Consider the following 27,157-nt stretch of genomic DNA (forward strand, 5'->3'; position numbering starts at 1 on the left):
TTAGTTCAAGGAAGACTGCAACCGTGGACCTACAAATCTTAGTATAAAAGTGTTCCCTATAAGTTACATAATGTGAAACTTGTTGCCTCAAAAAACACATTATGCAACATGCACAAACAACTGGGAGAAAAAATTGCAGCAACATTTTCGGTGATATGATCGAAAAAGAATGCAGTTTTTTTTTGTTTCTTTGCGGTGCTTTTCTCCTTCTGTCTCACAAAAGATATCCTTATCAACCAGAACAGATTCAACACTCAGGAAGTTGTGCGGTTTAATTATGGCTCCATGTAACTTGACTGTAATTTAGTAAGTTCAGCAGTACAGAGCAAAATGTGTCCAATCAAGTGGTGACCATAAGACACAGGAGCAGAATTAGGGCATTTGGCTCTTCAAGTCTGCTGCACAATAACTCACGGCTGATTTATTATCCCTGTTAATCCTATTCAAAGGTTCAAAGTATGCTTATTATCTTCGGCCTTCTCCTCATAAACTTTGATGCCCTTACTAATCAGAACCTTATCACCCTCCACCTTAAATTTACCCAATGACTTGGCCTCCACAGCCGTCTATAACAATGAATTCCACAGGTTTACCACCCTCTGGTTATAAAAATTCCTCCTCATCTCTGTTCTAAATGGACATCATATATTCTGGGTCCTTGCCCTCTTGTCCAAGACAACCCCACTGTAGGAAAAATTCTCTCCACATCCACTCTATCTAGGCTTTTCAGTATTTGATAGGTTTCAGTGAGGTTCTTCTCTTGATCTTCTAAACTCCAGCTAGTACAGGCCCAGAGCCACCAAATAATCATACGTTCACCCTTTCATTCTCAGTAACCTCCTCTAACCCCCGATGATTTTGAAGAGTCATTGGAAAATAAAGGAAGTTCAAAAAGTTGTTACTTTAAACTGTGATAGAACTGGAGATGATGTGTTCAGAAGATTTTGCAGAAGCCAAGAATGAGGTGCTAATCTTATAGACACTGCCATTTAAAAAAACGTTGTTCATCAGAGTACAGGTCAGATAGTGTCAGCATATGACAAGGGACAGCAAATAAATTAAGTAATGAAGAATTTGTCCTCGTGCTCTTCCCTTGTTCTGTAAACTAGACTGAAAATGCAGACAAACAGTTGTCACGCAAACATTATAAGCAAGTGCAAAGAAAATTAAAACTACAAAAATACGCAAGGAAACAATAATCTGGACCCCAATCCAATAGCTGTAGGAGTAGGACAACAAAAAAGAATGGGACTGATTTTTTTTTTATTTTGAAAACCATTCACGTGAGGGTTGATCAGGACATGAAATGAATTTTCAAACAAGTTTTAAAGACTAAACTTCAAATAATTTAGGAATTAATGAAGGAAACATATGCTTCTAGATGAATATATAGCAATGTCCTTAGCAAACTTGCTTATCTTTAATTATTATGTGCACTATTCCGGGTAGAGTATTCCAAACCCATGGATAATGGAGATACCAGCCTTGAAGTTGCTCGATATTCCAGCATCATTTGAGCACTATATGAGATCTATAAATTGAACAAAACTGAAGTTTGTTCTATTTTTCATCCTCTATTGACTGTTCTTTTTTGTTGGCCAGTGAAGTCTTGGGTAGTTTTTATAGCAAAGATAGTCTTAAGTCCTTAAAACAATAGGATTACTAATTGTACAATTCTATTAAGGATTCTTCAGTACCATGTAGAATTTGTATTTGCTTTTTATTTTGATTTGTGTGCTTGGAAAGACATTGGAGTTAACAGTGCTAATGTGCTAAGTAGCCCAGCACTGCACTGTACTCTCCTTCAGAGCTTCTGTTAATATTCCAATTTGGAGAAAATGGGCATTTCACCTTTGCATCCCTCTGCAGGAGAAAGCTATTAGGAAATATGAAGTAACTTTTTATTGTGATTGGAAATTTATTTTTGTTTCTATATTTCTGTCCTGTGTATATATAGCAGGTCCTTATGCAGCTCAACCCAGTTATGTTGTCTATCATGGCAGTTCTCCCATGGTAAGTCACCAGACAGGTGTATCAACACAACCCCAGGCACAGTGGATGCAAGCACCAACTCCTATTCCTAACTGTCCACCAGGATTAGCGTACCTTACATTGGTGAGTGAGCATGTTATTCCTTCACGTTACAACCTGGAAGAGCCAACAACAACATATCTTTCAATGTCTTTCAGTAGATCATTATCTACGCTTAATAAAATATAATAAATGTTAGAGCGATACTTTGATAGTGCTAGACGACTTTGACCTTGTGTTTCCTTGAATGGAATTTTGGCTGAAAATCAGTCTGACTGCTGGCGTAGTGTGTCTTCCAGTTCCAAGGACCTTCTGGTCACTACTTTATAGTAGCTGGAATTGATCCTGTTCTAATTGGCATGAATTTCCCAAAATGGATCCCCACTTGGCAATTTTGGCCAGAAGTCACTTGTAGCTGTTCCAATAAGGGAGTGGTTCTAGAACTGGGATGAGAGCTCCTGCTTAGGTCAGAGTAGAGAATATTTGATTCATTTCCTGTCATTGCTTCACATGGCAGAGTTTGGTACCACTATTACCTGAAATGGATGTTACCTGGACACGCCATTTCCACCAGCAGTTCCTTTTGATTCTAGATTCCAGCATCAGTTTACTGTCCAGATATCCCCCAGCATCACAGTCCTTCAATTAATTAGAATTATTTAGAAACTAAGATGTTATGGAGAATTTGAAGAATATGAACTTTCTGTATTTTGTTGTGACACTTATCCTTTGTCTCAAAAGATGCATTGCATTGAGAGCTTGTTTTTAAAATATTGATGTAATTTATTGAACAGTAGTAGCGATAGGAAATGGTGCAATGTGTTGTCATTTTGTGATTGTTATTAAGTTTTTATTTGACATAGAATATAGTGCTTGTGCTGAAAAGTTTATTTTAAGATAACTCAGGTATTGAATTGGTATATTCTGCCCTTCACAGATTGACCAGATACTTGTTCATCAGGTTACTGAGCTTATTGAAGGTGAGTGTAATTTGATTGAGTTTTTATTTAAATTATTGTGCTGAATAGATAGTAGTTTTGCATTGATGATGTTTTTATATAGTTATATCATTGAAATGGATTTGTATAGAAATTTTTAGAAATTGGAACATTTTCAAGGTATTTGACATCCATCAGATCTTGAATTGGCATCTCAGATGTTTGCAAAATAATTTGAATCCTAACAGAATTAATTAAAACATTATAAAATGGATTACTTAAGGTTGAGTAGACAGTTGTCTATTCCATGATGGATGCAACACCCCTTTTTGATATATCTGCTAAGACCCTGCTACATGGGATTGAAGTTTAATATTAAGTGTTTAACTAAAAATGAGAGCTTGATTTCAGGAACCGTTTTAGTTTTGAACTTGTTTAAAATAGTAATTAAATGGTGACTAAAAAATGTTCTTTTTCAGGAGGGAGAAGATGAGTTTACGTTTTGCCCTTCTGATTTCTGTCAATATTGGCTAGTTAGTTTGAATGGGAAAATTTATTATGCCATTAAAGAACTCTGAAGAATTCTTGAATGCATGTGATTAATTGTCTTTGCCATTCTCCCTCAGTCATTTTGTTCCATTCAAATGAATGGTTCCATGTTCCTGTCACAGGTTCAGCAGGCATATTTTTCAGTGTCTTTTTTCCCATTAACTGACAATGCAAGGCATCTAAATGTTGGTGTCTAATTAGGAAATCACTGTTGTAGGGATTGGTGGCCTTCACGTTTGTAAGCAAATTCTGAACCTTTGCATTTAGAGGGTATGTGGACCTCTCAGCCTTTCTGTGGAGGATTATGTCCTTTTAAGTTCAAAATACATTTACGTATACAACTTTGAGATTCATCTCCTTACAGGCAGCTACAAAACAAAGAAACCCAAAATAACCCATTTAGAAAAAAGACCGTCAAGCATCCAATGGGCAGAGACAAACAACAAATCAGCAAACTATAAAAAGCAACCAAATAGTGCCTTTTGTTTATGTTCTCATGGTTTCCAGCCTTATCTGTTTGGAACAAAGTTAAAATGAGGGCAAAAGACAGCTGCTGTTATGAGCCGCTTAACTCAATCTACGGGCTTTACTACAATGGGCCAGTGTCCTCAGCACAACTGTCCACAGATGCCTTGTACTGACCTTCCCACATTCTTAAGGTCAGAAGTGAGAGTGTTTGCTGTGTTCAGTTCTGTTCAGAAGTCCTCTGGTGAAGCAAAACCTGATGAGCACCCAGCATTGGTCTGTCTGTCTGTCTATCCAATCAGCTGTCTATCTATCTATCTATCCAATCTAATCTATCCCATGTGGAATAGGCCCTCTGGCCCTTCGAGCCGTGCTCCCAAGCAACCCCAGACAACCCCAAATTAAGCCTAATCAATTTATAATGACCAGTCTCTGGTCAATTTACAATGACCAGAACTTCCAACGCTCTGAGTTGTAACAGTGTCACAGTAACCGTTGCACCATTGTTACACTTGCAAGTTTTGTTTGCACAAACAGGTGCTAGGCAATATCCATCTCTACTGAGAGATAGTCCAACTAGGTCTTGGCAGTTGGTGGCATTATTTATTTTAAATCCAAAATAATGAGAACTTGAGGTTGTTTGTTGACCAAAAATGTAACTTAACCAACACAGATACATTGCTGCTTGAGGTTGTTGGAGGAATAATCGTCTTCTGATGGTCAACTTTTACCTTCAATTAGAGTATAAAGAAACAATGTTCATTTGCCAGGTGAGATTAGCACCAACAATACACAAGACTCTTGACAGCATCTGGGTCTGTGACTTTCTGAGCTGACATTCCATACACCAGTTTATTTACTAAGATTTCTTCCTGGCATCCCCCCGCGAACACGTTTTGTCTACCATTAGAGGGTCAGTGGTAGCAAGCACATAGATGCAAGCCTCCCTCCAAACTTCACTGCTTGGGCACAGTGAGTCCAGCTGTTTCTGAAGGTGCCTCTCTTGTCACCCTTTAAAGGGCCAATACTGTGTATATTAGCCTTGTGAGCAGTGTTCATGGTCTGGCGAGGGTAAATGATAATTTTCATAATTGAGCTACCTTTGATCTGTCTTTTGAAGTGTGGTATTTTGTTTTTCAGCCTTAATAGGGTATGAGACCAAAAACAAGTATGAAGTAAAAAATGGCTTGGGGCAGAGAGTTTATTACGCAGTTGAAGACAGCGAATTGTGTAATCGAATATGTTGTGGATCTAATAGGGCATTTATCATAAAGATTTTGGATAACGTAGGGCAAACCGTCATGCACCTTGTGCGCCCTTTAGGATGTGGATCTTGTTGCTGCCCTTGTTGCTTACATCAGGTGAGTGTACAATAAAATAGAGGTGATGGTTGTATCTGAAGCTGTTTCTGTTCACTTCTCTTCATCTGTTTTATTTTTAAACATGCCCTCTTTAGTGATCCACTGCCCTTTTTTTTTGTTTCCTACCAAAGTCCAGATGCTTTTGAAAATTTTATGTACTGGAGTCCTTTATTCTGAGGAATCAGCTTTTAATACCAGCTGAAATCTTGAAATGGAGTTTAGCTATAACAATTCAATCATGATTTTTCAGGGTTAGGTGGTGCAGGAGATTCTTGAAGATTCTTCCCATAGACTACATAATTTAATTTCAATGTTGCTTTACCCCTGAAAATTCATTGGCCTGAAATCTTTCTACCTGTTTAAAAACTCATGAGTGCACAGAAGAATTACTACAATTCCAGTAGGCAATTATACCAAACACTGGGGTCATTCTGAAAAATATCACAAGGTTAACCAGTTTCTCAAACAACTCAATATTTCAAAGTTACACACACAAAATGCCTGAGGAACTCAGAAGGTCAGGCAGCATCTATGGAAATGAATAGATGGCCGACGTTTCAGGCTGGCTGAGAAAGAAGGGCGAAGATGCCAAAGTAAAAATGTGGGGGATGGGGAAGGAGACTAGCTGGAAGGTAATAGGGTGAAGTGGATGGAAAAGGTCAAGGGCTAGAGAAGAATGAATATGCCAAGTGAGGAGAATGGACCATAGCAGAAAGGGAAGAAGGAGGGGACCAATGGGGAGGTAGGTGAGAAGAGGTAAAAGTTTAGGGAATAAAGGAATAAAGGGGAGGGGGGGAAATTTGTTTACTGAAGGGAGAAATCTATATTTGTGCCATCAGGTTGGAGGCTACCCAGATGGAATATAGAGGAGGCATGGACCGACATGTCATCCATATATTTCAAATATGGATCCCTTGTTAAAACTAAACTTAGTGCAATAGAGTAGGCTTAATGTTGACTCTGTCAATAAGTGCTCTTCAGGGAAGATAGTACTATCTTTGAATGACTAGTAAGTTTTTTGAAGCTGAAGTTTATAAACTCCAGGTGCAGAATATTTTGATGAAGAGGTGTGGTGGTGTTTGTTTCTCCGCTCTGTTTACTATACAGCTTTGTGTTAACCAGATAATCGGGTGACTGTTCCAAAGGAAAGAAACTGAAAGTTGTGACAGAGGAAGATTGTGAAGTTCGAATAACTGCAGCATCAGGATTCACAAAGTTCCTCTGTCCAAAATTGGTTACAGAAATCTGTCTGAGAACCAAATAAATGAGTTAAATAATATATATTATCCTGACCAATTCAGGGGAACACATTCCTTTCCTATTCTCAGCATCAGTCAAAACTGCTACTATTAGACTCAGGTCAGGTAGTAAGTGCGGTCATATTATAGAAAATAAAATGCCTCAGGAAGAGACTTTTAAGCCCACAATATATGTGTCAACCATGATGACAAATTAAACAAATTCCAGCTGCCTGCACATGTTCTGTATCCCTCCATTTCCTGCCTAATTGCCTCTTGGAATGTTGAAATTATATCTGTTTAGACCATCTCCCTTGGCAACATGGTCCAGGCATCAACCACATTGTGCATTAAAAAAAATCAAACTGGAGACAGCAGAAGCAGAATAGTGAGGCCACACTTGGAGAATTCTGTGCAGCTTTAAATGCCTGGCAATAGGAAGAATGTCATTGAGCTGGAAGCGGTGCAGAAAAGATTCAGTGACTGTTGCTGGGACTGGAGGACATGGATAATCAGAGACTTGATAGGATGGAGCTTTTTGTCTTGGTACCTGGGAGACTGAGGACCTTAGAAGTTTGTAAAACTCGATTAGTGTGGATCAGGTGAACGGCCACAGTATTTCTCTCAGGTTAGAGTAGTCTAAAACTGGAGAACACGGATTTAAGATAAGAATGGAAAGATTTGAAGACAACCTGAGGAGCAACTTTTTCCACACTGAGATGGTTATATGGAGTGAGGTGCTACAGAAAGTGGCAATTGCATGCTTATAAGATATTTGGATATGGGCAGAAAAAGGGATTTAGACTAGAGGAATATAGGCCAAATAAGTTAATAATTAATGAAGGCAACTTGGTCAGCATGGAGAGTTGGGGTGAAGGGCCTGTCTTCATGCTGTATAACTCTGTGATGCTATGACATTAAAGTTGCCCACTGCAATAATCCTGTTGATCTTTACATCTTTCCCTGATCTTCCTACATAATTATTTCACTAGCTCTTGCTGACTGTTGTGTGGCGTGTAGCGATGTAATCCCATCTTTCTGATTGCACCTTTCTTGCTTCTGACCTCTTACCAATATTGCTACACTGGTTGACTTCTCTGGGATGTCCTCACTAAGCTGTGATGTTCCCCTGTCAGTGTTGCAGTTCCCCCACCTCTCTCTCTGTTGTGTCTGAAATTCAGTTTAAAAAAAATAACAACCAAAACCAGGCAGTCATCCACCTCTTTCCTGAAACAGAATTGTGATCTTCATTATTGTTTGGAAACCTGTTCCAGAGCTCAATGGGCAAATGTCCTTCATTTCGATGAAGGATCAAATGATCTGAGGAAAGGCCTGCAACATCCCATGGACAAGAGCTGGGTTAATTGGCTAAGCAAGTGGAGGGAAGTCGTAAAAGAACCGGACGGGAGTTGATAGGCACAGGAAAGGGAAGAGATAGTGTCCTTGGGAAATAAAGAGGAAATGGGACTGCTGTGATTGCTCTTCTGGGAACACGGATGGACCAGATAGAATGATGCTTATTAAGGACAGACAGATTTCAATGTCTAAATGTTTTGGATGACATTCTGGAATTGATGCTTATTATGAACAGAAGGAAACAATTGCTTGAATTTTGCCTGGTGGCCAGTTTCCCCCTTCATCTTCATCTAGATCAGGGGTTCCCAACCTTTTCTATGCCATGGACCAATACTATTAAGCTAGTTGGGAACCCCTGAACTAGATCAATAATATGGATTCCAGAACATGGGATGCTTAGACTATCATTTCTCATGGTGGCAGTGTCTCATTAGAGTGCTTAAGATTAAATAAAACTTATTTAAAAAAATACTTGCAATTAGTCAGTCACGCTGTTTAATGAAAATGGACTTGTCACCTACAAACTGAAATAAGACCTGGAAATTGTAATGGTCTCACCTGCACTGAGCTTAGAATCAGAATCAGGCTGTGAAATTTGTTGTCTTTGCAGCTGCAGTACAATGTAATACGTAATAATAGAGAAAAAAATCTGCGAATTACAGTAACTATATATAACATAGTTAAATAAGTAGTGCAAAAATTCAAAAAAATAGTGATTAGTGTTCATGGGTTCAATTGTCCATTCGGAAATTGGCTGGCAGAGGGGAAGAAGGTGTTCTTGATTCATTGAGTGTGTGCCTTCCAGCTCCTGTACCTCTTCTCTGGTAACAATGAGAAAAGGGACCATCAGAGAAAAATTACCATCATGAAATAAAGAATGAGATAACTACATGGGATTGAGTTGAAAGCTAAAAAAACATAAATTTAAATAGCATTTTCAAAATGCTCTTCATTCTGAGGGAATGGCAACTCGCGTATAAGAATGGGATTTTCTACTCCCAGCTAATTATGCCTAAGTAACCACTGCAAGTCGCCCAGTAAACTGCATGTTTAAAGTTGCTGGATGACTGTACCACTTTCATAGACTCCTAACAAAACAAAATAAATTTGAGGGTAGTCCTTGGGCATCAAAATAGGAAGGGTGCTAGGCAGAGGGAGGGATAAAGGAGTCAATGTGTAGGATGCTGAAACCATTGGTCAGTAGTTTAAACATGTGAGAATTGAGTCAGGTGACTCAGTTCGCAAGAGCTGCAGAATACCAAATAATAAATGTTGGTGTTACCTGGCTAGGTATGAGGAGTGACTCCATGGGTGTATCGCAGTGACCGAAAATCCCACATGTTTGTAGATGTGCTAGACAATGTACAACTGAAAGCATCTGTTCTCAGTGTGTCACATTTTCGGAGTCCTTGTGATAAGTTTTTGGGAAGTAGTGTTTCTGTTCTACATCCCAGAGCTTCCTACTTATTTTGATGCATGCAAAAGACTGCAGACTTCAGAAGCAATATGCTATCAACGTATTCAATATTATTAAATATTTAATAAAATTAATATTTGGAATAATGTTTTGTGAACTGAAGCTTCTCATTATTTCTTTGTAATTTGCATAAACAAATACAGTAATTTGTCTGAAGAAAGATCGAGGAAATTGAGAATTCCTACTCTTGACAAAGAAATGATTCTAATATGTGTTCAGCATGAGCAACAAGGTGGAAAATTGGTTGGGATATTTGGAGCTCAGATGGAGTTTCAAGGAAATGTTATAATATCAGTAGAACTCAGAGCTGAGTCAGATAATGGTTGGAAATAACCAGAGAAGATGGACTGTAAATTTGAGTATTTAATCGGTGCTAATGTAGTTGCATCTTATCATGGGCCATGAGAACATTTGTTTTTGGTATTAAGTTTATTAATCTTTGTACTGCATAATTAATATTTTAATATTCAACAGTGATTAAGTGATATTTTCTCTTGCAGATGGAGGTTCAAGCACCACCAGGAAAAGCTATTGGCTACATTGTCCAGGAATGGCATCCTTTTATACCCAAAATGAGCGTCCTGAATGAAAGGCGTGAAACAGTATTGAAAATTAGAGGTCCCTGCTTGACAATGAGTTGTTTTGGTGATGTAAACTTTGAAGTAAGTTCATGTACTGTATAAGATCCCTTCTTGTTCCTTTAATGAGGATATGTTCAACTATCTCAACCTTCAATCACCAACCCTTCATCCAGAACTTAGCTTCTGAATCTTCTCTACAATGTTTCCAATGCAAGTATATCCTTAAATAGGGTGACCAAAACTGTGTGCAGTATTCTAGTTATGCTTTCATTCTAGATTCCTGTACAGTTGCATCAAAGTATCTATCTTTTGTACTACTTGCAATAAAGTCTGACATCTAACAGAACCCCCATGTCCTTCACCGTCCACAGTGAGTGCCACTTAAAACCCAGTCCTGATGCCAGACCATAAACTGCTGGAGCCTGGTGTATCTTTCTCCATGTCATCCAAACTTTTAATCTAATTTTAATGTGTAATTGTACCAATTGGTGCTTGGGGTTCTGGCATTATAACACACCGTACTCCGTCCTCTTCCTTGTTGACCTCTTACTGCCATCTTATTTTTCTCTTGGTTGTACCGATGGAAAGGAGATGACAAAATAATGGGGGGATGGTGGATGTGGGTGTTCTTTCCCAATACTTTGCCAAGATCAGGCTGACTGGAGGTCCATGTACTGTATGATATGAATCATATTCAAGGAAATGTAGCAGTGTTTGGATTAATAAAGATGCATACTCTTCACAAAAGGAAATATTAAATGCACTTGAAAAATACAATGTGTGTGGCTGACCGATTTCATATATCCTCTGAGATGTCTGCCTTCGTGGTTCCTCTGCCATTGGAGCAGTGGTTGGTCTCCAGCCAGGTGAGGTGCTTCAGTTAAGGGTCTCTGCCACGTGGGTCAATTTCTGTCTGGGTGAATGGCCTCAGCCTGAAATGTCAGTCGTTTATTCCCCTCCATAGATGTTGCTTGACCTGGTGAGTTCCTCCAGCAATTAGCGTTTGCTCTGCAGAATCTCTTGTGTTTACAAGCAGATTTCTTTATTGCTGTCTAGGGCTGAATGAAGGACCTGTTCCTCATCCTACATTTAGAGGGATATGTGTTTGTGATTTTTGTGCTTTCATCACTTGTCTTGACATATTTTGAAGTTACTATATGTCTTGTGGTGCTGCTCCAATATGCTGGGTTAGCACTGCTGAAGATTATTTAGGCCACTGAATTCTAGGTTCTTGTGTTGTCCTTTGGCTCCCAGCACACAGGACTTCCCCTGATGTTCATTTCACTGACAACTTTAGTGCCTTTTTGCAAATTGTAGAGGTGCTTCTTTTTTCCTGCTCTCTGGCTGGTATCTACCTCTGATAACCAAGGATGTAATTGTAACCTCTCAACATTAGGATATGAACTGTGATCGGATATTGCCAATTTAATGCCAGCAGCATAAGAATCAATGAATGTTGGTAGGGAGCAATTGATAGTTATTCTTACATTGGGAATGAAATTATTTTGTTGTTTCCTCATAGGTTGTAAGCCCGGATGAGGCCACTGTTGTTGGAAAGATATCGAAGCAATGGTCAGGTCTTGTACGTGAATACTTCGCAGATACTGATAATTTTGGAATTCAGTTTCCTATAGATTTGGATGTTAAAATTAAAGCTGTTCTCCTTGGAGCAAGCATATTTGTGGTAAGTGGAAATAACAAAAGAGTTGAGGAGGGAGGAGTGGTGAGTGAGATTCATCCCCCTTAGCTTGATAATGCTAATATTTCTGGGATGAGATATGTCAGTAATTTTGGGTGAGAGTATGCATCTATGTCAGTAGATTTAAGTTGCATGATTTCAATCTTCTCCAGACCTGTTATAGTACAGGAGGTTACCACTTGGCCATTCATCTGTGTGGGCTAGTATAATAGCTCAAACCCATCAGCCACATTTCTCTCTTCTCCCCACCCCCCCACCAACCACTGTTTCTCCCAAACTGTGTAAAATATCCGCCCTAATTACCCATCAGATTTTTATGAAGGTGCAGATCAATAATGTTTTACTCTGCACTTAGAGATAGTAAACTCCAGGATGTACTCGGATGGTGTTTTTAAAAAAAAATTATCCTCGCATCCTGTTTGTATCTTCTGTCCATAATTATGGGAAAACTTCCCTCTATTTAGCTTTTATCTAAACTGTTTGCGATTTTGTATGGCTCTATTCAATATCCTTTAAACCTTCTTTGATTCACAGAGCATAGGTGTAGTTTCTCCATGCTGGCATAGCTAATATCCATTACAAACTGGTGAATATTTACTTCATCCTTTCCGGGATTGACCAGAATCCTTCCTATCTGATACCAGCGTCCTGCACTAGCTCAAAATGTTTGCTCTGCTTTTGTAGTCTGTGCCTTCTGTTTAAGGTTCTCAGGATCCCCTATACTTGAACCATTTTCTCAAAGTGTCAATTTAAAGGATTTATACACTTGTACACCCAAGTCCTGCTGTTCCTGCACAACTTACAAAGCTCTGCCATGCAGTATATATTGTCTCTTACTGCTTTTTCTGCCAATGTGTTTCAGTTTACTCTGGCTAAATTACATGTAGTGCTTGAATACACTTCCAGCCAGTTTATATGTGCTGCCTTGCAGCTGATTATGACTCTCCTCACTGTTTATCACACACCAAAGCTGCATTTCACCCATTAATTCATGGCCATGTCTAAGTTATTAGAGTAATCTTTCTTTCAAAAATACTCGTGTGTAGCGCTGAAACTTAACGAACGGCATTTATTGTCTGAAAAAACAATTGTTCTCTGCTCTGGGTTACCACTTAGTTTTACTGGGCCCGTCAGGATCAAATATGATTACTTCCACTGGTTTTGTGGGTTTCAAGGTGGCCATTGAGACCAGTATGGTAACTGGGGACTCCTTCACAAATGGGGAAGGTGGTGACTGATGGGGGTTAGAGAAGATGAGATGGATCACTTCTGCAGCTTGTTCTGGGCCTTTATGCTCCTTGTATGTGGCCTTGAGACTCCTAATGCTTCTCAAATGGGCCTCCTCCCCTGTAAGTGATCATGTGCTAGGAATTCCCCAGAGCTATGAGTGATGTTGCATTGCTTCAGGGAACTTTTAAGTGCATCATTGAGTCATTTTCTGTCCGTGTCTTGCAACCTCTTTCTATGGTGGAGCTCTGAATAACATGTGTTTCAGGATTCTGGTGTTGAACATGAAAGGAATGCAGCCATGTTGGCAGTTGAGTATAATTATGGAATCAAAAATAAGATATCAGTCTAGGAGAGGACACACTTGTGGTTTTCCTTATCCTTCCAGTGAATTTTAAGGATTTTGTGTATGAATGCTGTTTTTCTGGAGACTTGACATGCCTGCCTGTTGTGCTCAGCAGTGGATAGTGGTGGGGATCACTGCTGCCAAGTAGACCTGGTTTAAGTCAGTTTTCTATCAATACAGCTGGTAACCCTTAATTTCCAGCCATGTGAGGTTGTTGGGAAACGGAGGTTCGGGGTAAATTTTATCAAACTTTTCATTGAAAATCTGCAGAGGTATGTTCTCCAGAATTCCTTTCTTCCTCTTTGTGACATTAACAAAAGAAAATTAATGCTAAACAATTTATCTTAAAACTGTGCTGGCGCTCCTTTATCAACGCAAATCTTTTCGACTAACTGTTATTGTTTGTCCTGATTTATTGTTTTGAAAAGTTTTGCCACAACTGAGATTAAACTGGATGGCAAGAAGTTGCCATTCATGTACTTAAAGGGTCGCAAGGACAAGTGTGATATATGTGCCACTTTCCAGTCCTTTGGCACATGTCCCGCGTCCGACATCCAAGGAGGAACTGAAAGTTATAGTAAGATCTGCAGCAGTATATATTTGCACATCACCAGGCAAACTAGGATGCATTCCATTCACGTCTACTGATGTTGCTTTAAGCACAGCCAGCCCCTGTGCCTGTTTATCATTATCAGTTTTCACTGAACAAGTCATTTCTACTTCCTCCCCTTCTACTGAGATCTAGGCAGCATCCTGTCTCTCAGAAAACAGAGATACAAAGTATTCATTTAGTACTTCAGTTGTGTCTTCAGTTTAAATATTGAACTTTCTTTTTGTTGGTCTCAGCCACCACGTAACTAAGGGGAACTTTTTCAGAGTTTATTTTTGATTTGAACTTATTCTGTTCCTTGATCTTTACTCATTTTATCTTGGTTCGCACTTCCCTTCTTATTATACTCCTGCAGTCACAGAACACAGAAGCAGGTCTTCAGTCCACACAAACTACTAAGAACACATTCACACTACAGGTTCTCTCCTAGGTTATGAATGCCTGACTTCTTCATGCTTACACAATGTCCATAAGACCATAAGACAAAGGAGCAGAAGTCGGCCATTCGGCCCATCGAGTCTGCTCCACCATTTTATCATGAGCTGATCCATTCTCCCATTTAGTCCCACTCCCCCGCCTTCTCACCATACCCTTTGATGCCCTGGCTATTCAGATACCTATCAATCTCTGCCTTAAATACACCCAATGACTTGGCCTCCACTGCTGCCCGTGGCAACAAATTCCATAGATTCACCACCCTCTGACTAAAAAATTTTCTTCGCATTTCTGTTCTGAATGGGCACCCTTCAATCCTTAAGTCATGCCCTCTCGTACCAGACTCCCCCATCATGGGAAACAACTTTGCCACATCCACTCTGTCCATGCCTTTCAACATTCGAAATGTTTCTATGAGGTCTCCCCTCATTCTTCTAAACTCCAAGGAATACAGTCCAAGAGCGGACAAACGTTCCTCATATGTTAACCCTCTCATTCCCGGAATCATTCTAGTGAATCTTCTCTGTACCCTCTCCAACGTCAGCACATCACTTCTTAAATAAGGAGACCAAAACTGCCCACAGTACTCCCAAATGAGGTCTCACCAGCGCCTTATAGAGCCTCAACATCACATCCCTGCTCCTATACTCTATTCCTCTAGAAATGAATGCCAACATTGCATTCGCCTTCTTCACTACTGACTCAACCTGGAGGTTAACCTTAAGGGTATCCTGTACGAGGACTCCCAAGTTCCATTGCATCTCAGAACTTTGAATTCTTTCCCCATTTAAATAATAGTCTGCCCATTTATTTCTTCTGCCAAAATGCATAACCATACACTTTCCAACATTGTATTTCATTTGCCACTTATTTGCCCATTCTTCCAATCTATCCAAGTCTCTCTGCAGGCTCTCTGTTTCCTCAGCACTACCAGCCCTTCCACCTATCTTCGTATCATCAGTAAACTTAGCCACAAAGCCATCTATTCCATAATCCAAATCGTTGATGTACAATGTAAAAAGAAGCGGCCCCAACACGGACCCCTGTGGAACACCACTGGTAACTGGCACCCAACCAGAATAGGATCCCTTTATTCCCACTCTCTGTTTCCTGCCAATCAGCCAACACTCTATCCACGTATGTGACTTTCCCGTAATTCCATGGGCTCTTATCTTTTTCAGTAGCCTCATGTGTGGCACCTTGTCAAAGGCCTTCTGAAAATCCAAATATACAACATCCACTGCATCTCCCTTGTCTACCTACTGGTAATTTCCTCAAAAAATTATTATAGGTTTGTCATGTAGGATTTTCCTTTAAGGAATCCATGCTGAGTTCTGCCTATCTTGTCATATGCCTCCAGGTACTCTGTAACCTCATCCTTGACAATCGACTCCAACAACTTCCCAACCACCGATATCAAGCTAACAGGTCTATAATTTCCTTTTTGCTTCCTTGCCCCCTTCTTAAATAGCGGAGTGACATTTGCAATCTTCCAGTCCTCCGGAACCATGCCAGAATCTATCGACTTTTGAAAGATCATCGCTAATGCCTCTGCAATCTCCACAGCTACTTCCTTCAGAACACGAGGGTACATTCCATCTGGTCCGGGAGATTTATCTACCTTTAGACTATTCAGCTTCCTGAGTACTTTCTCTTTCGTAATTGTGACTGCGCACACTTCTCTCTCCTGCCACCCTTTAGTGTCCGATATACTGCTGATGTCTTCCTCAGTGAAGACTGATGCAAAATATGCGTTCAGTTCCTCTACCATCTCCTCATCTCCCATTACAATTTCTCCAGCATCATTTTCTATCGGTCCTATATCTACTCTCACCTGTCTTTTACTCTTTATATACTTGATAAAGCTTTTAGTATCCTCTTTGATATTATTTGCTAGCTTCCTTTCATAGTTAATCTTTTCCCTCTTAATGACCTTCTTAGTTTCCTTTTGTAAGGTTTTAAAAACTTCCCAATCCTCTGTCTTCCCACTAATTTTTGCTTCCTTGTATGCCCTCTCCTTTGCTTTAACTTTGGCTTTGACTTCTCGTCATCCGCGGTTGCATCCTTTTTCCATTCGAAATTTCTTTTTTGGAATATACCTGTCTTGCACCTTCCTCACTTCTCGCATAAACTCCAGCCACTGCTGCTCTGCCGTCTTTCCCGCCAGTGTCCCCTTCCAGTCAACTTTGGCCAGTTCCTCTCTCATGCCACTGTAATTTCCTTTACTCCACTGAAATACCGACACATCAGATTTCGGCTTCTCTTTTTCAAATTTCATAGTGAATTCAATCATGTTATGATCATTGTCTCCTAAGGGTTCCTTCACCTCAATCTCTCTAATCACCTTTGGTTCATTACACAATACCCAATCCAGTACAGCCGATCCCCTAGTGCGCTCAACAACAAGCTGTTCTAAATGTCCATAAATAATTTTTAGGGAAGCCACACTGTAGATACTTTCAGCCGGGTAGGAGCAGGGATTTTCAATGTGCCTTCTTTCCCTAACCCACTAGCTACAACGACTGGGGGCTGGTCAAACAGAACTGGAACCATTGGGCGGACTTGCTCACTCACTCGATCAGATGTTGGCTGGCTGCCTGCTTCCAGGTTTTCTAATTGTTTCTTTACAGACTTACATTGACTTTGCCAGGTATTCTTGTAAAACAAAGTTTCTACTTTTAGTTTTTTCCATTACTAACCTAATTCTCATGATCTGCTGATTGCTGCCGTCTCACTGATAATTTGCTCACTTCCCCCACTTCTCTTCTCCCCACAAAACCTATCCAGTACAGCTTCTTGCCTTATTGGGTCAGAAACACCTGAGGCATTCAGAAAGTCAACCTCTCCTTTGTTCTTTTTTTAAATATTGTTCCAGTCATATTGGAGTCAGTGAAAGTTAATCCAGTATCATCAATCAGCCATTCTTACATGTCTGTCATTCCCCTGAGTTTTTTCACCTCCTTGTTGTGCACCTCCCTCCCTGAATCACTCCCTCATCCAGAATTTCCTCCTTTCCATGTTGCTTGAGTGCTTTTTTCCTCGTCTAATGGAATGTATTCTATTTTATACTCAGAAGGTCTGTTTGGAGGGGAACCTGATCCTTAGGGATTCATGACTAAATTTTAAAAAATCTGTTATCCATAACCACTGAGAATACCACACCATATTTTTTTATCTTTCTGCTTTCCTTTTGCATCCCATATTGGGCAGCCCCAATATATTTTGTCTATAGTTAAATTATGTATCAAGTAAAGCAATACACACAGAATGATGGAGGAACCCAGTACGTCAGGCAGCATCCATGGAAATGAACAAGCAGTTGACACTTTGGGTTGAGATCCTTCTTCAGGACTGGAATGGAAGGGGGAAGGTGCCAGAATAAAAAAAAAGTGAGGAGGGGAAGGAGGGTAGCTGGAAGGTGATAGGTGAAACCATGTGGCTAGGAAAGGTGTACAGCTGGAGAGAGAAATCTGATTGGAAAGCAAGGACAGCAGAAAGGGAAGGACAAGCACGGTGGAGAGGTGATAGGCAGGTGAGAAGAGGTAAGAGGCCTGTGTATAAAATAGATGAAGAGAAGGGGAGAGAATTGTTTTTACGAGAAGAAGAAATTGATGTTCATGCCTTCAGGTTGGAGGTTACCCAGATGGACTATAAGGTGCTGCTCCTCCACCCTGAGTATGCCATCATCATAGCTCAAGAGGAGGCAATGGACCAACACTCCTGGGAAGTTCTGCTTTTGGTGGATGGAGCGGAGGTGCTCGATGAAGCAGTCCACCAATTTATGATGACACAATAGAGGATCCCAGCAGATGTGCGTGTAAAGTGTTGCCTCACCTGGAAGGACTGTTTAGGGCCCTGAATGGAGGTGAGGGTGGAGGTGAAGGGCAGGTGTAGCAGTCTGACTGCTTGCATGGATCTGTCGTGCTCTCTTTGGGCAATGTGAACGTTCCAGAGTTATAATTGGCATCAAGTTTCCAAAAGTGTACAGCAACCTAAAATAAATCCCTTTAAATAGCTATAGGATGTGAACTTCTGGTTAGTCTGGTGTTTAGTAAGTAAGTTAACTAGCAGCTGAATGTGGCGGTGAGGCATATCTGAATTCGAATCCAGTCTACATCAGAAAAGACAGGACGCTAAGTAATGCTTCCAGCTTCCAAGTGTAATCTCAGCATGTTCTCCTAATGCCATTTGAACTGCATTTAACCTTGCATCAGATAACAGATATTCATAGTCATAGTAGTAGTAATAGTCATACTTTATTGATCCCAGGGGGAAATTGGTTTTTGTTACAGTTGCACCATAAATAATAAATAGTAATAGAACCATAAATAGTTAAATAGTAATGTATAAATTATGCCAGTAAATTATGAAATAAGTCCAGGACCAGTCTATCGGCTCAGGGTGTCTGACCCTCCAAGGGAGGAGTTGTAAAGTTTGATGGCCACAGGCAGGAATGACTTCCTATGACGCTCTGTGCTGCATCTCGGAGGAATGAGTCTCTAGCTGAATGTACTCCTGTGCCCAACCAGTACATTATGTAGTGGATGGGAGACATTGACCAAGATGGCATGTAACTTAGACAGCATCCTCTTTTCAGACACCACCGTCAGAGAGTCCAGTTCCATCCCCACAAAATCACTGGCCTTACGAATGATTTTGTTGATTCTGTTGGTGTTTGCTACACTCAGCCTGCTGCCCCAGCACACAACAGCAAACATGATAGCACTGGCCACCACAGACTTGTAGAACATCCTCAGCATTGCCCGGCAGATGTTAAAGGACCTCAGTCTCCTCAGAAAATAGAGACAGCTCTGACCCTTCTTGTAGACAGCCTCAGTGTTCTTTGACCAGTTTATTGTCAGTTCGTATCCCCAGGTATTTGTAATCCTCTACCATGTCCACACTGACCCCCTGGATGGAAACAGGGGTCACCGGTACCTTAGCTCTCAGGTCTACCACCAGCTCCTTAGTCTTTTTCATCACCGGAGTGGCCGCTGCGCCCTGCATCGCGCCGCCATCTTCTATGTACAGTGGAAGGCAGAAGTTTACATACACCTTAGCCAAATACATTTAAACTCAGTCTTTCACAATTCCTGGCATTTAATCCTAGAAAACTTTCCCTGTTTTAGGTCAATTAGGATCACTACTTTATCTTAAGAATGCGAAATGTCAGAATAATAGTAAAGAGAGAATGATTTATTTCAGCTTTTATTTCTTTCATCACTTTCCCAGTGGGTCAGAAGTTTACATACACTATGTTAGTATTTGGTAGCATTGCCTTTAAAGCTGAAATAAATCATTCTGTCTACTATTATTCTGATATTTCACATTCATAAAATAAAGTAGTGATCCTACGACAGGGAATGTTTTCTAGGATTAAATGTCAGGAATTGTGAAAAACCTGAGTTTAAATGTATTTGGCTAAGGTGTATGTAAACTTCTGACTTCAACTGTATGTATATATAATATATATATATGTGTGTGTGTGTGTGTGTGTGTGTGTGTATATATACACACAGAAATAATATATATTTTAAAAAGTGAGGTAGTGTTCATGGGTTTAATGTCCATTTAACAATCATGTGGCAGGGGGAAGAAACTGTTCCTGAATCACTGAGTGTGTGCCGTCAGGCTTCTGTACCTCCTTCCTGATGGTAACAATGAGAAGAAGGCATGTCCTGGGTGATGGGGGTCCTTAATAATGGACATTGCCTTTCTGAGGTACTGGTCCTTGAAGATGTCTTGGGTACTACGGAGGCTAGGTGGAAGTGACTAATTTTACATCCTTCTGTAGCTTTCAGTCTTGTGCAGTTGCACCCCCGCCCTCCATTACCAGAAAGTGATGTGGACTGTCAGAATGCTGTCCACAGTACAGTTATGGAAGTTTTCAAGTGCTTTAGTTGACAAAAATCTCTTCAAATTCCTAATGAAATATAGCTGCTGTCTTGCCTTCGTTAGACATCAAGATGCTCTTTATCGACTATAACTTGGCATTTAATACCATCATCCCCTCAAAACTAATCAATAAACTTCAAGACCTTGGCCTTAATATCTCCCTGTGCAATTGAATCCTTACAGATCCCAGTTCGGAATGGCAACAAACTTCCTTCACAATCTCCATCAGCACATGTGCACAAGGCTATGTGCACAGCCCCTGATCTACTCACTTATACTGAGGGTTGTGTGGCTGAGCACAGCTCCAATGCCATATTCAACTTTGCTGATGACACCACTGTCCTTAGCTGAATCAGAGGTGGTGATGAATCAGCATATGGGAGGGAGATTGAAAATCTGGCTGAGTAATGCCACAACAACAACCTTTTAATGTCAGCAAGATCAGGGAGCTGATTATTGACTTCAGGAGGAGGAAACTAGAGATCCGTGAGCCAGTCCTCTTCAGGTGATCAGAGATGGAGAGAGTCGGAAACTTTAAATAGCTCAGTGTTATCATTTTGGTGGACCTGTTCTGGGCACAGCACTTAAGCACAATTATGAAGAAAGCACGACAGACCCTCTGCTTCCTTAGGAGTTTCCGAAGATCCAGCATGACATCTTAAACTTTGACGAACTTCTATAGATGTGTTGTTTGGAGAGTGTATTGACTGGCTGCATCTTAGCCTGGAATGGAAACACCAATGCCCTTGAATGGAAGATTCTACAAAAAGTAATGGATGTGGCCCGGTCCATCACTCCTCACCACTGAGCACATCTAAACGTAGGATTGTCGCAGGAAAGCAGAATAAAATCCATCATCAGGGACCCCCACTATCTCTTCTTTCAGTTAGTCCTGACATAGAACATAGAATAGTACAGCACAGTACAGGCCCTTCGGCCCACAATGTGCCGACCCTCAAACCCTGCCTCCCATATAAGCCCCCACCTTAAATTCCTCCATATACTTGTCTAGTAGTCTCTTAAACTTCACTAGTGTATCTGCCTCCACCACTGACTCAGGCAGTGCATTCCACGCACCAACCACTCTCTGAGTAAAAAACCTTCCTCTAATATCCCCCTTGAACTTCCCACCCCTTACCTTAAACCCATGTCTTCTTGAGCAGTGGTGCCCTGGGGAAGAGGCGCTGGCTATCCACTCTATCTATTCCTCTTAATATCTTGTACACCTCTATCATGTCTCCTCTCATCCTTCTCCTCTCCAAAGAGTAAAGCCCTAGCTCTCTTCTCGTTGCTGCCATCAGGAAGAAGGTACAGGAGCCTCAGGACTCTCACCACAAGGTTCAGGAACAGTTATTACCCCTCAGCCATCAGGCTCTTGAACCAGAGAGGATAACATCACTTAACTTCACTTGCCCCATCACTGAAATGTTCCCACAACCAAAGGATTCATTTTCAAGACTCTTCACGTCATGTTCTCGATATTTATTGCTTTTTATTTATGATTTTTTTTCTTTTTGTATTTGCACAGTTTGTTGTCTTTTGCACAGTGGTTGAACATCGAAGATGGTGTGGTCTTTCATTGATTCTATTATAGTTATTGCTCCACTTTGGATTTATTGAGTATGCCTGCAAGACAAGTTTGAGAATAAGTTTACTTTGAACTTTGGAATCTATGTGCCAAATGTGATTGTTTTAGGATTTGTATGGCTTGAACCCAGTAGACTCTGGGCATTCTGTTTAAAATTTGATTTAAATTACTATTCATTCTTCAGATCATGATGAATTACTTTAAACTTTGCATTTAATTCTATCTGCCTCATTTTCCCCATGTTCAACTCTGATATTATCTTTGTTGTTTATAAACTTATCATTAACTGCAAACTTTGAAGTGACATAGTCATGACTAAAATTGTTCCCTGGGATTCATGGCTGTACATATCATTTCAGTTTATAAAAAGCAGTGGTTCACCATCAGAAACCTTCACCTTCAATTTGTCAACCACAGCCTTCTAATTCCATGTGGTTCAATTTTCCACTGATTTATGTGGTTGTCTATCAAATGCCTTTTGAAAGCCTGTTGGCAAAATTGCACAATCCTCATTCTTATCAAGCCTCTCTGTTACATTAAAACAGTCATCAAGTATGATTCACTTTAATAATCCTGTCATTTAATTTCCCATTATGATATGTGATGGAAAACATGTTTATGGACTGCGACGACTTTTTTCCACTCAGATCCCAGTTCTTCACCTGACAACTAATTTTCCACTCTTGAAACTTTGGTATTTCCTCATATATTGTAGTGCTAGAAGGTTTGTGAATGCTGTAGAATTTTCTCAATTTCTGCATAAATATGACATAATAAGTAAACTGATCTTCAGGCAAGTCCTAAAACTAGATAGAGAACCCAATTAAATAAATAACACAAAAACATTATACTTGTTCATTTACTTATTAAGAAAAATTATCAATATTACATATTTGTTGAAAAAAAGTGTGTGAACCTTTGCTTTCAGTAACTGGTGTGACCCCCTTGTCCAGCAATAACTTCAACCAAACTTTTCCAGTAAATGTTGATCAGCCTTGCACATTGGCTTGGAAGAATTTTAGGTCATTCTTCCTTACAAAACTGTTGGTGGGCTTCCTTGCATGAATTGCTTGCTTCAGGTTCTTAACAACATTTCTAAGGGATTAAGGTCAGGACTTTGACTTGGCTATTGTAAAACATGAGTTTTCTTCATTTTAAACCATTCTGTTGATTTACTCTTGTGTTTTGGATCATTGTCTTGTTGCATTATCCAACTTCTAGTAAGCTTGAGTTGATAGACTGCTATCCTGACATTCTCCTGTAAAATGTCTTGATACAATTTTGAATTAATTGGTACCTCAACGATTACAAGCTGACCAGGCCCTGAGGCAGCAAAGCAGCTCCAAACCATGATGCTCCTTCCGTTATGGTTCACAGTTGGGATGAGGTTTTGGTGTTGGCAGGCAGTGCCCTTTTTCTTCCAAACATAGCAATGTGCATCTCTACCAAACTTTAACTTCTGTCTCATCTGCCCACAGAACATTGTTCCAGAAGCATTGTAGAACATCCATGTGGTCATTTGCAAACTTGAGATGGGCAGCCATGATTTTTTTTTTGGAGAGCAGCAGTTTCCTCTGTGGTATTCTTCCATGAACACCAATCTTGTTCAGTGTTTTTTCTTATAGTGGACACATGAACAAAGACTTTAGCAAGTTCTAGAGATTTCTGCAGGTCTTTTGCTGTTACCCTTGGGTTCTTTTTCACCTCCTTCAGCATTGCGTGTTGTGCTCTTGGTGTGATCACTGCAGGGGCCCCACTCTTAGGGAGAGTAGCAACAGTACTGAGTTTCCCCCATTGTAGACAATTTCTCTTACCGTGTACTGATAAACACTCAGGTCTTGAGAAATGCTTTCGTTGCCTTTTCCAGCTTCATGCATCTCTACAATTCTTTTTCTTCTAATGTCCTCAAAGTTGTTTTGATCGAGGCATGGTGCACATAAACAGATCTTTCTGGAGAAAAGCAAGCTCTGTCAGTAACCTGACTTTGTGTGTCTTTTTTTTATAGGGCAGGGCACCTCTACCACCCACACGTCCAATCTCATCTCATTGATTGGAACACCTGACTCCCAATAGCTTTTGTAGAAGACATTACCACACAGATTCACGTACTTTTTTTAACAAGTACATTTAATATTGGATCAATTTTCTCAATAAATAAATGAGCAGGTATAATTTTTTTGTTATTTATCTAGTTTTAGCACGTGTTCAAGATCTGATCAAGTTTTAAGTCAAATTTATGCAGAAATAGAGAATTCTACAGGATTCACAAACTTTCTCAGCACCACTGTATACCATGCTAATTTTATTAATATATCTTTGTCTTTTTTTATTTCACTACTGCATTCAATGCTGTGTTTGTCCTAAGCTACTGTAAATTGTGATTTTTTTTTGGTCGTCCAGGGACCTCTGACTTTTGATATCTTTTTCCATCAGTATCAACTCTCATACTTTCTGAAGACTGTCCTTGGGAGTATTAAGTATACATTTCTTCCCATGCTTGATTATTTTCATTTACTAGCATCAATACATTATCTTAGTTTTTTTTCATCTTTAATTACCGCAATCTGTGTCCTTGCACAAATAGTCATTTTAGCCTATTTGGCATTATTTCTCAAGCACTAATGTCTTTATTCTTTTGCTTTACCTCTTTTGTGCACTCCTTTCTAACACTGCTTAAACTCTTCAAATTAATTTAACCCCTCCATTGCACTAGTTAACCAGCCTTTGAAGACATTTCATTTTGAGGCATTCTCCACAGGTTCTCCTTTTGAAAGAACTGATCTGAATCCCATGTGTATCTGAAGCCCTTCATCTTCCATCACTTGAGTGATGCATAATACTGGTAAACTAAGTGAGCATTGTGTGATATTGGATGGCAGTTTGCATGCTAATCCCATCATCACTTGACATTCAGACTTGTACATTTAAGCAAGGTCCATTGATTTTATTCGGAAGAATGGAATCTCACTGTTAACCACGTATTCTTGCTTTGTCCCAGGCACTGAGTGTTGTTTTCTCCCTGATGTAATTGGACAGTGGACTTGTGATTAAAAGTGGTGTAATCTACTTCTCTATTTAGACAGAATTTTAATGGCAATGTTAATGACGAAGGTTTCTGTCTTTGAAATTTTTCTAAAGATTGCCAGTAATGTAACAATTGAACTGTAAACATTGACAATTTTTCTTCAGGATTTTATGTACTTCGAGCAAAATTCTGGAGCGGGACCTGGTAGAGTTTGGCAGATGTGAGCCACAGAATAATGGAGTTTAGCCAGAGTATTATGGTAAGATTTAGAAGCTTTATCATATTTTGTGTTGAATGAATCCTGCTTGTGATGAATTAAGGTTTTCATAGATTGAAACAAAATTAATTTACTCGTGTTGCTATCATTTTAAATGTGTCTTTTAATGTTGTTGCCAGAGGATTTTTGAAGTTTAAAAAGTTTTAAATAAATTAATTCTTTAGTCTGTGAGCCTAAAAGAATATAATTTGGGGTCATGATGCTTGCTGTAAGTTTTGCACCTGTTTTCTCCTTTGTTAAACAAAAAAAATGTATGGCACAGAGGAGTTGGTTGAGAAATTGAAGAAGATTAAAATAGAAATCAGAATAAAATGTTGGCTGTGGTCAAAGAATCTAATATTGAATAATAGTCAGCTATTTACCTTTTATTACTTATAACTAAATTTTGAAGTTGAATAAATCTAATAGGAATATTTTCTTGTACTTGGCTGCATTCAGCAATGACAATATCCACTGGCCCTGCCACCGTTAGACTGGATTCTTGCTTCTGGCAGACTTGGATCCAATAGCCCGAGTGTGTCTCAACTGAGTAGTATAACCCAATACTAGGAAGCCAATGTCTTGGTTGGAAAAGGTGGAACCTTTCCTTGTGGTACCTTGGCTAAAATATCCAAAACACATGTGTGCACATACCACTGGGATATTAGGTGAATTTTATAATTTCACTCTTTCTGTTTTGCACTTGCAGAGCCCAGGATCACACAACAATCTGAAATACCCTACAGTAGACTGCTGCCATCATCCAGTGTAGTTGAGACCAGAAATCAAACTATTCTAGTCAGGGAAATAGGTTGTCATGTCACATTGTATTCATAGCCACTGAAGCAACCAAATTATCTTTTTGCAACTGCAGTTCTCTTACTGTTACTTAGAATAATTAGGTTTTAAATGCGCACAATGCTTTCTACGCTGTTGGCTATCTCAGACACACTAAAATGCATTCTCTGTTATCTTTTGTCATACAGGTGCATCAGAAAGGTTAAAAATGATCTGCGCAGACAGTGTTGATGTTCAGTTATGTGCCTAAATTCAGCATGGATCCACAGGAATGAAGAGGATTCACTGGTGTTCCTTTGAGAGCTTGCAGTTATTCACCTGCTGCACATTATGATTAATAGAATGGTATGTTTTGTGTCATTTTTGAAATGTAGATTAATTTAAAAATGTTTTTATATCACAAGTTTGTGATTTATCAATGTATACTTTACTGCCTGTTAAGATTAAAGAAAATGTACATTTACCACAATAAGCTATAGTAGTATTCTGGGAATTTCCTTGCATCTGTCCTTTATAATGTTATAATTTCAGTGGAAAGCCATGTATTGTAGATCACAAGGGATTCTGACACTTTTGGTCACTGATGTTCAGTGGGACCAGACCCAAGCTAATTCAAAGCATTACGTTGTGATTGCTCTGTTTTCATATTCAGTTGTAGCCAGTATGTTCATTTGCATCAGACCACACCTCTACAGTGTAGAATTTTAGCATCAATGTTTGATTTCATTAATTATGTAATACATAACTTTTTAATTTTAATGTTCTTGCATACATAAGTGTTATCCAAATGTATGGTAAGCAATTAAATCTGCATTGTTCAAAGAATTGTGGCTGTGTTCCTTTCTGTATCATTTTATAATCTGGGACTAAAGTGGGATTTTAATGCATGATTTTTAACTGGACTTTTTTTTGATAATGGTTATATTATAGACTCTGTAAATGTTGTAGTGAGTTGGTTGTTTACTCAACCTGAATGGTAGGGCTGAAGTAGAAGCCTAGTAGGAGGAGGGTATTGGTATCACTCAGCTGAGGAATTGGTGATGGAGAATATGGGAGGCCTGCAAATGCATTTGGCTTATGCAAAAGGACACCAATCAAAGAGCAAAGAACAATACAATACCAGCTCGAGGACAATAGTGGGCACAGTTGGTACAGTTGTATGTGCATGATGGTGTCTGGGATCCTCCAATGGGACCCTTCAAATGGGTTCCATTTTGAGTAGTCTCAGATTAGGAATTCCCTTCAGAGTTTTACATCTTTTCATGGATGAATTATAGATGCT

General features: G+C 39.6%; 1 protein-coding gene across 3 annotated transcripts in view; it reads left to right on the forward strand.

Moving 5' to 3' along the window:
- The window catches only part of LOC134348996 (phospholipid scramblase 1-like), a 70,314-nt gene extending 43,639 nt beyond the window's left edge, over positions 1 to 26,675 (forward strand). For 2 of the 3 annotated variants that reach the window (XM_063052822.1, XM_063052824.1), the window contains 7 exons: positions 1,958 to 2,115; positions 2,969 to 3,011; positions 5,124 to 5,344; positions 9,916 to 10,077; positions 11,519 to 11,680; positions 24,986 to 25,080; positions 26,064 to 26,675. In XM_063052822.1, the coding sequence (XP_062908892.1) occupies positions 1,958 to 2,115; positions 2,969 to 3,011; positions 5,124 to 5,344; positions 9,916 to 10,077; positions 11,519 to 11,680; positions 24,986 to 25,045 (806 nt within the window). In that variant the 3' untranslated portion in view covers positions 25,046 to 25,080; positions 26,064 to 26,675. Of the gene's footprint in view, positions 1 to 1,957; positions 2,116 to 2,968; positions 3,012 to 5,123; positions 5,345 to 9,915; positions 10,078 to 11,518; positions 11,681 to 23,801; positions 23,891 to 24,985; positions 25,081 to 26,063 lie in introns of those variants that run through there. The other variant, XM_063052823.1, reaches the window with a different exon arrangement.
- The last annotated feature ends 482 nt before the right edge of the window (positions 26,676 to 27,157 follow it).

This window comes from Mobula hypostoma, chromosome 7 (assembly GCF_963921235.1).
Source record: "Mobula hypostoma chromosome 7, sMobHyp1.1, whole genome shotgun sequence".
In the NCBI taxonomy this organism is placed as follows: Eukaryota; Metazoa; Chordata; class Chondrichthyes; order Myliobatiformes; family Myliobatidae; genus Mobula; species Mobula hypostoma.